This window comes from Cetorhinus maximus, chromosome 3 (genome assembly GCF_964194155.1).
Source record: "Cetorhinus maximus chromosome 3, sCetMax3.hap1.1, whole genome shotgun sequence".
Classification (NCBI taxonomy): Eukaryota; Metazoa; Chordata; class Chondrichthyes; order Lamniformes; family Cetorhinidae; genus Cetorhinus; species Cetorhinus maximus.
The window spans coordinates 176,680,691-176,693,259 of NC_135881.1; the positions used below are offsets into that span (position 1 = coordinate 176,680,691).

Consider the following 12,569-nt stretch of genomic DNA (forward strand, 5'->3'; position numbering starts at 1 on the left):
AGGCTCCCAGTGACTAAGTTGCCAGGGTGATAAACAGTAGAAAAAGGGTCAACAAGAAATTAATTATAGTGGTGAGTAGATTTCAGGCATGGTTTTGTTTCAAGCAGTTTTTATTTTTGGTGTTTAGAACAATCTGGATGCTGAACAAGGGACATCTCTTTCCACCAGAGTTCATGTGAAATTCCATGTGCTGGCTAAGAGAGTTTAAAACTTCTTAACTGAAGGACTCCTAGAAGTTCAACTTACTGCTAGCCGAGCTAAGGATAGAGAGAGATAGAATTTCAGGTGCAAGACTCCAGTCTTAAAGAATACTAGAACCAGAAGAGTCCTGGCTACACTTAAGATGTTAGTAAAGCCTATGCTGAACTGGGAGTCTATAATCATGGGACGGTTGGAGGAGATTTGAAGGGAAAACCTTGCCAGAAGGAAGCAAAAGACCCAAGAAATCTCAACCCTTATACAAATTTTCGAAGCAGTACTCAGACCAAGTGGTTAATCTTCCAATTTCATTTAAGAATCTGACTTGAGTTTATTGGGATGTAAGTCAAATGGATGTAGAAGAAAAGTTGAGTTAGGAAGTTCAGTTTAAAGTATAAGTAACTGTGTTCATTGTACTTTTAATATCTTTATCGTAACAGAATATTTGAGATAAAAGTGTAGGCATTTTATCGATAGTGCAGGTATTATTCCTGCATAATTTTAAGACCTCTATTAGGTCACCACTCAGTGTTCTCGTTCCTGGAGAAAATAGTCCTAGCTGTTTAGTCTTTACTGATGGTTAAAATGAGCAGAATATGATAGGGCAATGGATGGCTTGCCCTGCACCACCGCCCCCCCCCCCCCCCCCCCCCCCACCCTGTCCAGAGCCAAAGCCGGGGTATCGCGTCAGCCATATCATGCTGCATCATACATGTCTGTCCTTGGCTTGCTGCATTGTTCCAGTGAAGCCCAACGCAAACTGGAGGAACAGCACCTCATCTTCCGACTAGGCACTTTACAGCCTTCCGGACTGAATATTGAATTCAACAACTTTAGATCTTGAACTCCCTCCTCCATCCCCACCCCCTTTCCGTTTCTTCCCCCTTCCTTTTGTTTTTTCCAATAATTTATATAGATTTTTCTTTTCCCACCTATTTCCATTATTTTTAAATCTATACCTTTTATGCCCTGTCAGTCTTTCCACCCCACCCCCACTAGAGCTGTACCTTGAGTGTCCTGCCATCCATTCTTAATTAGCACATTCGTTTAGATAATATCACCACCTTTAACACCTCTTTGTTCTTTTATCTGTGACATCTTTTGATTATCTACTCCTATCACTGCTTGCTTGTCCCTACAACCACACCACCTCCCCCCCCAACCTTAAACCAGCTTATATTTCACCCCTCTCCTAATATTACTCAGTTCTGTTGAAGGGTCATGAGGACTCGAAACGTCAACTCTTTTCTTCTCTGCCGATGCTGCCAGACCTGCTGAGTTTTTCCAGGTAATTCTGTTTTTGTTTTGGATATCATGCTGCAGGCTGGCTAAATAGGGGCACTGTGGGACTCCGGCCTCTCACTGGAGAGGAAGACCCATCCTCAGGAGCTGCCGGTCAGTCCAGTTGGCTGGTAGCTCCATCAGTCCCGGCAGTGCCAAGAGCGCATTAGTGGGCGCTGCCAGGACTGCAATCAGGAAGAAGAAGGCCCAATGGTTTCTGGACCCAGGCAAGTCTCCCATCATAAGGTCAGAAGTGGGGATGTTCACTGATGATTGCGCAATGTTCACAATTCGTGAATCCTCAGACTCTGAAGAAGTCCATGTCCAAATGCAGCTTAACATGGACAATATCGAGGCTTGGGCAGACAAGTGGCAAATAACATTTGCACCACACAAGTGCCAGACAATGACCAGCTCCAACAAGAGAGAATCTAACTATTGCCCCTTGATTTTCAATGGCATTACCATCGCTGGATCTCCCACTGTCAACATCCTGGGGGTTACCATTGACCAGAAACTGAACTGGAACTAGCCATATGAATGCTGTGGCTACAAGAGCAGGTCAAAGGCTAGGAATCCTGTGGCGAGTAACTCACCTCCTGACTCCCCAAAGCCTTTCCACCATCTGCAAGGCACAAGTCAGGAGTTTGATGGAATACCCTCCACTTGCCTGGATGAGTGCAGCTCCCACAACACTGAAGAAGCTGGACACCATCCAGGTCAAAGCAGTCCACTTGATTAGCACCCCGTCCACAAACATTCACTCCCTCCACCACTGACACACAGTGGCAGCAGTGTGTACCATCTACAAGATGCACTGCAGAAACTCCCTAAGGTACCTTAGGTAGCATCTTCCAAACCCACGACCACTACCATCTAGAAGGACAAGGGCAGCAGATACTTGTGAACACCATCACCTGGAAGTCCCCCTCCAAGCCAGTCGCCATCCTGACTTGGAAATATATCACCGTTCCTTCACTGTCGCTGGGTCAAAATCCTGGAACTCCCGCCCTAACAGCATTGTGGGTGTATCTAGACCATACGGACTGCTGCAGCTCAAGAAGGCAGCTCACCACCACCTTCTCAAGGGCAATCAGGGATGGGCATTAAACGCTGGCTCATCCAGTGACATCCATATCCCGTAAATGAATTTTTAAAAAGTCAGGGGTCTTGGGAAGGGAGGGTTTGGGCAGGTTAGGGAGGGGGCATGGGGTTGGGGATGATGCCTTTAATGCAGCAGGAGGTAGGAAGAAAGGAGGAGGTTCTATCTTAGGGAGCAGCCCCCCCACCCAAATCCGTAAAGGGCAGCCCATCAAAATATTCCGACCCCTTCCTTCTCACCCATTGAAAAATTCTTTTAAAAAATCAGGCTGCTCACTCCCGCTTGACTGTCCATGCCAACTGATTTACAGTGTGGGCAGTGTATTATTGCGGTTATTATTATTATTATTATTATTATTATTATTATCTATAACTGTAATACCTTGTCAGTCTTTCCACCCCACCCCCACTAGAGCTGTACCTTGAGTGTCCTGCCATCCATTCTTAATTAGCACATTCTCTTAGATAATATCACCACCTTTAACACCACTCTGTTCTTTTGTCTGTGACATCTTTTGATTATCTGCTCCTATCACTGCTTGCTTGTCCCTACAACCACACCCCCCCCCCCCACCCCCACCAACTTCTCTTCCCCCCTCCCACCTTAAACCAGCTTATATTTCACCCCTCTACTAACTTTACTCAGTTCTGTTGAAGGGTCATGAGGACTCGAAACGTCAACTCTTTTCTTCTCCGCCGATGCTGCCAGACCTGCTGAGTTTTTCCAGGTAATTCTGTTTTTGTTTTGGATTTCCAGCATCCGCAGTAGTTTTTTGTTTTTATTATTGCGGTAAATTGACTTGGTAACAAGCCCAATTGAGTCTTGATTATCTATTTAATTATGGTGGATGGGCCCCATCTCCCCCATCCCCCACCGCCTGTATTATGGGGTTGAGCTGGGGGGGGTGGACGGGAAGGTGACAGTGTGGGCACCCGCCCTATTTTAGGCACTTCGTGTCAAAAATACGCCCAGTGGGGGCACATAAAATGCAGCCCAATATCTCTGTTCTAGTATCATTCTTTTAAACCGGTTTTGCACCTTCTTCAGTGCCTCTATATCCTTTTTGTAATATGGAAAGAAATGTACACAGTATTAAGTGTGGTCTAACCAAGATACTGGAAGAGTTGAATCTTTAATGCTACAAAGAACTATATGACAATAACAAATATAGACCCAACACTGGGCTACAACCAGGGCAGAAATTGGCAGGCAACTTTAAAAAATGAGCATTTTATCAAAGGTACTTTCACTGGCATGATTAGTAAATGCAGTGCCTGCTTTGGGTCTGTGGCACACAGGAGGAGGAGGAGGGGAAGGTTCCAAGACCCCAAAGTCTGCTGACACAGCCCATTCACTCGGAGTGGCCACTCGGACTTGTTTGAGGGCATCAGGGGGCCTCTGGTGCTCTTGAAGCCACAGCTGCCCCCTTCAAGAGCCAGGGTGGGTGAGGTGGGGGGGGCAGAAACTGAGATGTGGGAGGAGAAAATAATTAGCTTCCAATCTGTATTTTCCATTTCCTGAAAAGCACAGTACGAAAGATGATAACTGTTTCAGACTGTGACCATAAACCTCACCATGGGCTGATTCCTTTGCTAACCTCAGCGGACTTACTGATTACTGAGTGGGTGAAGGTTCTCTCATAATAGCTTGTTGCAAGGGAACCATTTTGTTCCTAATTTAATAGCTTTGCAGTATTAGTTCAGAAAAAGTGCAGAGATTTAAACTTTATTTTAATCACCGTTTATACTCTAGCAGTAATGGGCTTGGTACAAAATGCGGAAATAATTTACATTTATATACCTCCTTTTACAACTCAGGACATTACAAGGAGCTTTTCAGCCAATTAAGCACTTTTTGAAACGTAATCACCTTTGTGATGTAGCAAAGGCAGCACCAGTTTGTGCACAGCAAGATCCCACAAACAGCGATAAGGGATCTGACCATCCTTTTTTTAAGTTATGTTGGTTGAGGGATAAAGCTTAAGGAGGATGCTGGGAGAGCTTCCCTGTTCTTTTTTTGAAATGGTACCATAGGATCTTTTACATCCACCTGAGAGGACAAATTGGGCTTTGGTTTAACATCTCATCCAAAAGACAGCGTCTCTGATAGTGCAGTGCTGCACTGAAGCATCAGTCTAGATTTTGTGTTCATGATCAGAATTTTCCTGTTGGCGTGCGGGAGGTGGGCCCCACGCATAAAATGACGCGCAGTGACGTCAGGCTAGCGTCCCGACGCCACCGCGTGCCATCACGATATTTCGTTGGGCGGGTGCGCGATGATGTCCAATGCGCGCCCACCATTAATTAACGGGCCACTTAAGGCCCTTCACTCACCAATCAATGCTGATTTTTCGACGCCCGTACAATCTTCGGGTCGGCGCACGGGCGCAGCGGGCAGGCAGGTAGGACACATTTGCATAAACCTCATTCACGGGTGGGATAAGAGGGCTCAGTGGGGTCACGAGTGTGCACAGTCAAGTATGTATTTTTCAAAGTTATTGAAACTTGCCTGTGTGATCTGCAATACCTCAAAACGCATACCAGCTGATATGTCTGGACTCTTAACCTTCAGGTCAGCACACTGCAGTGAGGAATCTTTTCTGGGCCTGCAGGTTTCAGGAAGCTTTCCCTTAGCCTGGGAATGGGAGCTGAACTCTCCACTGGAGGCAGCTGCTCTGAGGAGGAAGGAAGGGCTAGAAGGGGAAGGTAGCCAGGAGTGCATATTCAACCTCCAGGGGAGCAACCTTTGGGAGGACAGGCGCAGGCACAAGGGGTGCAGGGCCAAGAGATAGTCCAAGGCGGAAGGGGCCACAGAAGACACCACTATCCTGCTGCCAGGGTATACAGGCGGCGAAGCAGTTACCTCAATATGTCTGAGGTGCAGTGCCGAAGGAGGCTCCGTCTCTCAAGGGAGACAGTCAACTATATCTGTCAGATGATTGGGCCTGAGATCTCTGCTAACTGTGTGGGCGGACACCCCATGCCAATGACTCTGAAGGTCACAGCTGCCCTCAACTTCTATGCCTCTGGCTCCTTCCAGGGCTCGGTGGGTGATCTTTGTGGTGTCTCCCAATCAGCTGTCCACACTTGTGTCAAGCAGGTCACAGACGCTCTGTTCAGGCGTGCATTGACCTTCATCCACTTCTGCTGGGACCAGTCAGGCCAGGCACAGCGAGCCAGAGGCTTCGTGACCATTACTGGCTTCCCCCGCGTCCAGGGTGCTATAGACTGTACACATGTGGCCATCAAGGCGCCAGCAGGTGAGCCCGGTGCCTTCGTCAACAGGAAGGGCTTCGACTCCATGAACGTGCAGATAGTGTGTGATCACAGGATGCTGATTTTACAAGCCTGTGCAAGGTACCCAGGCAGCTCCCACGACGCCTACATCCTGAGACACTCCCAGGTGCCGGGGCTCTTCAGTGCTCCAGCCCGGCTTGATGGATGGCTGCTGGGTGACAAGGGCTATCCCCTCAGAAGGTGGCTCATGATACCTCTCCACCATCCAAGAACAGAAGCTGAGCAGCAGTACAATAGGAGCCACGGCACCACAAGGGCTGTGGTGGAGAGAACCATCGGTCTTGTCAAGATGTGCTTCCGATGCCTGGACCGCTCAGGGGGCGGACTCCAGTACCCCCCAGATTGTTTGTTGGTGATAGTGGTTGCATGCTGCGCTCTCCACAATCTTACGCTGGAAAGGGGGGATGCAGTGGACGATGAAGACATCGACACAGTGGCTGTGTCTGCACACGATGAGTCCAGTAGTGAGTCTGAGGATGAGCACGCTAAGGGAAATGCTGAGGGGGTAGGCGCTGACCTGGGCATACTCCAGGGAGGCAGGGACACCCAGGAGGCTTTAATCCAATGAACATTCAGCTAGCACACCACGGATGGACCTCCAGGACAAGCCTGGGCTGTAGGCTCCATATTCGATACCTAAGTGCAAAACCTGCCAGGTTAGGAACAATCACTAAGGGCCATGTTAATAAAGCTGAATGTCCAACAAAGCACTCTACATTTTTGGAAACCATCTACATGCAGAAGAGGCACCCTCAGCTATGGTGACATATCTGAATTTAATATGTTAACCAAACAAACTTAGGCAAAAAAAAAAGACAATAGTGTTACAAATCAGAACAAATGATAAGGACCTCATCTCAGGCCAACACAAAAGCACCAGTGATAAACCCATGGTCTGCCTAAAGCGCATTATATTTATGTTTTCGGGTGCTGTGTCTTGGTGTTGACCCCTCGCTGGGATTGGCATCTGAGACAGCCTGCTGACTCTGCTGTCCTGTTGGCCTCGGTGACCTTGGCGGTCGTCCTCTGGCACGTGGAGCCTGTGCTGGCCCCACCTGAGAGAGATCTGCCAGTTCCACAGCTGGCACCTCCCCAGGCATCGCACCCTCACTGGATGCTACGGTCATTGGGAGAGGGGCGGAGGAGCTGCTGCCCTCATCCGGAGCGCCCTGAGAAGTGCCCGCAGAGTCAACAGGCAGCTGCTGCGCCGACGTGAGGTTGCTTTGGACCTCCCCACTCACCGTGGATGGATGGGCATTGAGCTGGGAAACTTGGTGCCCAGACCAACTCGCACACTGGCACTGACCAGCTGAGGTCAATGCCGATGTGAGGGCTTGCTGGTCAGAGCGCATCCCCAGAAAGCCCTGATGGGTCTCCTGGAGGAGCCTCTCCACGAGAGTCGCCACTCTCTCCACGGAGGACGCATGGCATTCGGACATGTGGCTCATTGCTTCGGCGATCGTCTGCATAGACTCCTTCACCACAGACACCAAGCCAAGCATGGCCTCATGTATTTCCCCCAGATGCTCCCGCACACCCAGCCACATTTCCTGCCCCTGCTGTGTCACAGTCGACTCCAGAGGCACATCATCAGGCACCCATTGAGCATGTGTCTGGTCCCCTGCAGTCCTCCAACTGCTGGCGCCATGGGCACTCTCTGTCTCTGCCAGCTCCTCCAGCGACTGTGAAGTGTCCTCATCGCTGTGCCTCGGGACACTAGTCGATGTTCGAATTCCCAACGAGGTGCTAGTATCTGCGCTGGTGCCTGCCTGGTAGAGATGGTGCGACGCTGGTGAGACTTCAGGCCCCTCAGGTGTGAGAGGGAGCCTCTGCTGCTCCTCCTCCTGGCCCTGCTCCGCTGATGCTGAAAGGAAGAACAAGGACAGTGGATCAGTTAACGTGGAGACAATGTCAATGTGAACCCCTGTCCCCCGGATCATTATGCGCTCATCCTTCCATAAGCAATGGTCAAGCCATGTTGCAAAACTAAATCAATTGACATTCCGCACTGCTATGGCTGTTGGGAGAACAATGATGACCTCACTGTTGGGCATAAATACCTGGCCATGGCACCCCAGCCTCACCGACACCAGTGGACGTGGGCGCATGGCGCCTCTCCAAATCCAGGGCCTCCTGCTCGAACCGGCTGAGAATCGCTAACTGCGCCTGACCACCACCAGTCCTCATACGCTCTGCAGCATTATGAGCATTCTTCTCCTGAAAATGAGAGCAGAGCATTGATTAGTGCAAATTGTACATGGACTCGCTTGGCATACGGCCCACCCCAACCAGAGCGGGACATAGGGCTCCAGTGCCTCCTCACCCCGCTGCTGCCAAACACTCACACAAGGATGCTAGGCCTGCTCCCCACCGCCACCCCACAACCCCCCCCATGTGGCCATGCTGTCTACAGCACATTAGGCACCACATGGTATATCCTTCCATAGCAAGGAGGCACATGCATGTGGAGCGCAGCAGATGGTTCGTTGCCACACCACCTTGAAGCTCTCCTCCAGGTCATCACCCTGACATGGACAAGTCCTGCAGTTCATGCACAGCGCCTAGGTACAGCTCCTCCAGGTTGCCCCCACACCAGTCATGTGGGACTCAGTGTACCAGATGCTGCGGGGGCAACACACATCTCTTCACCACCCCCTCAGGCTGACCTCAGCACGGGCACTATCTGCTGGCCCACCCAACAAAGGACACATGCCGTCAATGATCCAATGTAGTCACTGCACTCAGATTTTGGGGGGGGAGGAGGTGCAGCAGGGGGGTAAGCAGACCTGCTGGGTTAAATGCCTAATGCCAACATGGTTCTCACCCTTCCAGAGTGCAACAAGTCGTTGAAGCACTTACAGCGCTGGATCCAGGTGTGCCGCACCACGTCGCGGGAGCTCACCACCTCCGCCACCTCCTCCCAGGCACGTTTGGACATGTTGAGGGGCCTCCTCCTCCCGTCCTGGGGAACCAGCACCTCCTGCCGTGCTGCCACGTCCTCGAGGAGGGTAGCAAAGCAGTCATCTGAAAAACGAGGGGCACACTGGCTCCCAACACTAACCTCTGGCCTGGCCTGGTCTGCCCCGAAGGGCTACCCTCCAGCCTGGCCTGCCCCAATGGACCACCCTCTGGCATGGCCTGCCCCGATGGCCTACCCTCCAGCCTGGCCTGCCCCGATGGACCACCCTCCAGCCTGGCCTGCCCCGATGGACCACCCTCCAGCCTGGCCTGCCCCGATGGCCTACCCTCCGGCCTGGCCTGCCCTGATGGCCTACCCTCAGGATTGGCCTGCCCCGAAAGGCTACCCTCCGGCCTGGCCTGCCCCGATGGCCTACCCTCCGGCCTGGCCCGATGGCATGCCCTCCGGCCTGGCCTGCCCTGATGGCCTACCCTCAGGATTGGCCTGCCCCGAAAGGCTACCCTCCGACCTGGCCTGCCCCGATGGCCTACCCTCCAGCCTGGCCTGCCCCGATGGACCACCCTCCAGCCTGGCCTGGCCCGAAGGGCTACCCTCCGGCCTGGCCTGCCCTGATGGCCTACCCTCAGGGTTGGCCTGCCCCGAAAGGCTACCCTCCGACCTGGCCTGCCCCGATGGCCTACCCTCCAGCCTGGCCTGCCCCGATGGCCTACCCTCCGGACTTGCATGAACTTCATTACCCCTCTGTACAGCCCTTCACCCAGCCATTGTGAAAAGCCTTTCCAAGGCTGCCAGGCCTTCCTTTATACAGGCTGCTGGGTTGACATTGGACCCAGCGGCCTGAGCGTGTCCGCCGCCGCCCGCCCACTCCCACTATGCACCGGAGTCATGAAGCACGCTGGGTGCGCCTTAATTGGCCCACCCATGTGAAATGGTGGCCTGCATCCAATTGCAAGTGGTAATCGGGTCCACGCCTGCTCCCTCGCCAACCAGAAAATTCAGCCCCATGTTTCTGGAGTAGGATGTGAACTCGCATCATTCTGCCTCAGGCGAGAGTATTGCCAGCTGAGCTTTTTAATTGAAAATTATGAGAGTAGAGATAATGCAAGACTCCATAAAGTTATTTTTATGTACTTGTGTATCAATTTATTATGTGAATTGCAGTGAATTCTTTTGGTATTACACACTGGATTTGTCTTATTATAATCTCCTTATACAGAAATGTTTATAGAGGTGACCTATTTTCAATGTTCACTTTCTCCCAGCCATTCATAGGGTTGCCAACCCTGTTTGGATGTATTCCTGGATGTTTTATCACATGATCTCTCAACTTTCTCATCCAGTCACACAGCCTTTAACCAAAACTTATATAACTAAATTATTCAAAGAAAACAAAAAACACATCATTTTTGTCAATTGCCTCTATGATTGTTTCCCTGCAGTATGGCCAGAGCTGTGTCCTGGAGATTAATCTTTAATTCTCGGGGGAGGATTTTCCCCTTGTCGGGCGGGCATGGCAGGCGGGTCCGGGAGCGGTCGTGCAATGGTCAGCTGCCCACGATCGGGCCCCGGCCGCGATCTCATGCTGGCTGGACAGTTAACGGCCAGCCAGTGTGAAACGCACACTGATAACCTCAGCGCTTCCGGGGTGGGGGCAGGAGGAGCGCGAGCGCTGAAGTGTGTGCATGCGTGAGGGTGCACTCAGTGAAAGCTCCCTGAAGGCACGGAGCTGCCTCAGGGAGCTGAAGATTTTTAACCTGAAAAATAAAGAATTCAAAAATAAGGAAATTGTGTCCTCACAAGTGACTCTGTCACATGAACAGGGGTGTGTGGGATATGAGTTTTAAAAATTTTTATTGTTTTTTTATTTACTGTCCGAAACCTCATCCCGCCTGTGGCTGAGATTTCGTTAAAAATGCAAAGGCCACCTGGGCTATTCACCCGCCTCCAACCAAACGTTTGGACGGGCAGTGAAAAATTCAATTTAATTAATCGATTAAGAGCCTTAATAGGGCTCTTTATTGTCGGCGGGTACGCTACTGCCTCTTGCACACCCCTGCTGAGCGAAATATCGCGAATGTGCGATGACTTCGGGATGCTTGTCCGCACTATTTCACACCCGTTCGGGTCGGGCATGCGCCCACCCACGGGACGAAAGATTCTGCCCTTGGAGACTCCAGCATAAGTCCGAAGGTTGGCCTTAGCCATCCAATGCTTCTGTGGCTTGCATTCTGTTATTTGTGTGTTTTTTTCCTCTGCAGGTTGGAACAATCAATGTTATCCTGGTAAATATCCATCTGAAAGGAGCAGACCCTGCAGAAGAGAAAACTCATACTGATGGCCATAACATCTCAGTGTTTACAGACACTCTTCAAGAAACCCTGAAAGGTAGCATTGCTTTCTTTGCGAAGAATAATACCTCCCTCGTTAATGTCTCTTGGTGTAATTTCTCATGAGGAATCTGGATTGCATCCCAGCAACAAATTGAGACTGTACAACTGGTATTTGTCTTTCATTCCCCTCCCCACCTATCCTGAGGATGTTTAGTCATGATGCTAGAGTTGGGTCTTATCGATTCTTTTCCACCTTCCTGTACTTCACTGCCATCCTTTATGCTCATGATGGGAAGGAGCAAGATGCAAATCCTGCTACAAGAACATACAGCAAATTTTTCTGCCTATACAGGGGAATTTTTTTTTATTCATTCATGGGATGCAGGCATCGCTGGTTAGGCCAGCATTTACTGCCCGTCCCTAATTGCCCTTGAGAAGGTGGTGATGAGCTGCCTTCTTGAACCGCTGCAGTCCCTGCGGTGTAGGTAACACAGTGCTGTTGTGTAAGGGGTTCCAGGATTTTGACCCAGCGACAGTGAAGGAACGGTGATATATTTCCAAGTCAGGATGGTGAGTGGCTTGGAGGGGAACTTCCAGGTGGTGGCACTCCCATCTATATGCTGCCCTTGTCCTTCTAGACAGTAGTGGTCATGGGTTTGGAAAGTGCTGTCGAAGGAACCTTGGTGAGTTTTTGCAGTGCATCTTGTAGATGGTACGCACTGCTACTGCTATGCGTAGGCGGTGGAGGGAGTGAATGTTTGTGCAGGGGGGTTCCAATCAAGCGGGCTGCTTTGCCCTGGATGGTGTCAAGTTTCTTGAGTGTTGCTGGAGCTGTACTTATCCAGGCAAGCGGAGAGTATTCCATCACACTCCTAACTTGTGCCTTGTAGATGGTGGACTGGATTTGGGAGTCAGGAGGTGAGTTACTCGCCGCAGGATTCCTAGCCTCTGACCTGCTCTTGTAGCCACAGTACTTATATGGCTAGTCCAGTTCAGTTTCTGGTCAATGGTAACCCCTGGATGTTGTTAGTTGAATATTTCTGTGATTTTTGGTTAATTTTAACTGGTGGTTCATATTGCCAATATTTATCCCTCAACCAATATTGCTAAAACAGTTGAGCTGGTTATTATGGCATTGCTTTTGTGGGACCTTGCTGTGCTCATCTTGGCAGCAACATTTGCTACATTACAACAGTGACTACACTATTAAAACATGCTATTAGCAATGAAGTGCTTCAGTGGAGGTCCTGAGAGGCATGATAGAAATGCTAGTCTTTTTACAGGCTTATGATAACTTCAACGGCCACAAAGCCCAAGATTGAATTATTTACATAGTAAACAAAGTGTACGAGTCCTCTAGTGGAGGACTTGGGTCGGACGTGTACGATTATTTTTCTTGTGGGGATGTCGGATAGCCTACTGGCCCAGAAAATTGAAATTTA

General features: G+C 50.3%; 1 protein-coding gene across 1 annotated transcript in view; it reads left to right on the forward strand.

Annotated features, from left to right (window-relative positions):
- eepd1 (endonuclease/exonuclease/phosphatase family domain containing 1) overlaps positions 1 to 12,569 on the forward strand; it is a 192,513-nt gene that overhangs the window by 163,872 nt on the left and 16,072 nt on the right. Inside the window, exon 7 of the mRNA XM_078539320.1 lies at positions 11,056 to 11,182. Coding sequence (XP_078395446.1) covers positions 11,056 to 11,182 — 127 coding nt within the window. The remainder of the gene's footprint in view (positions 1 to 11,055; positions 11,183 to 12,569) is intronic.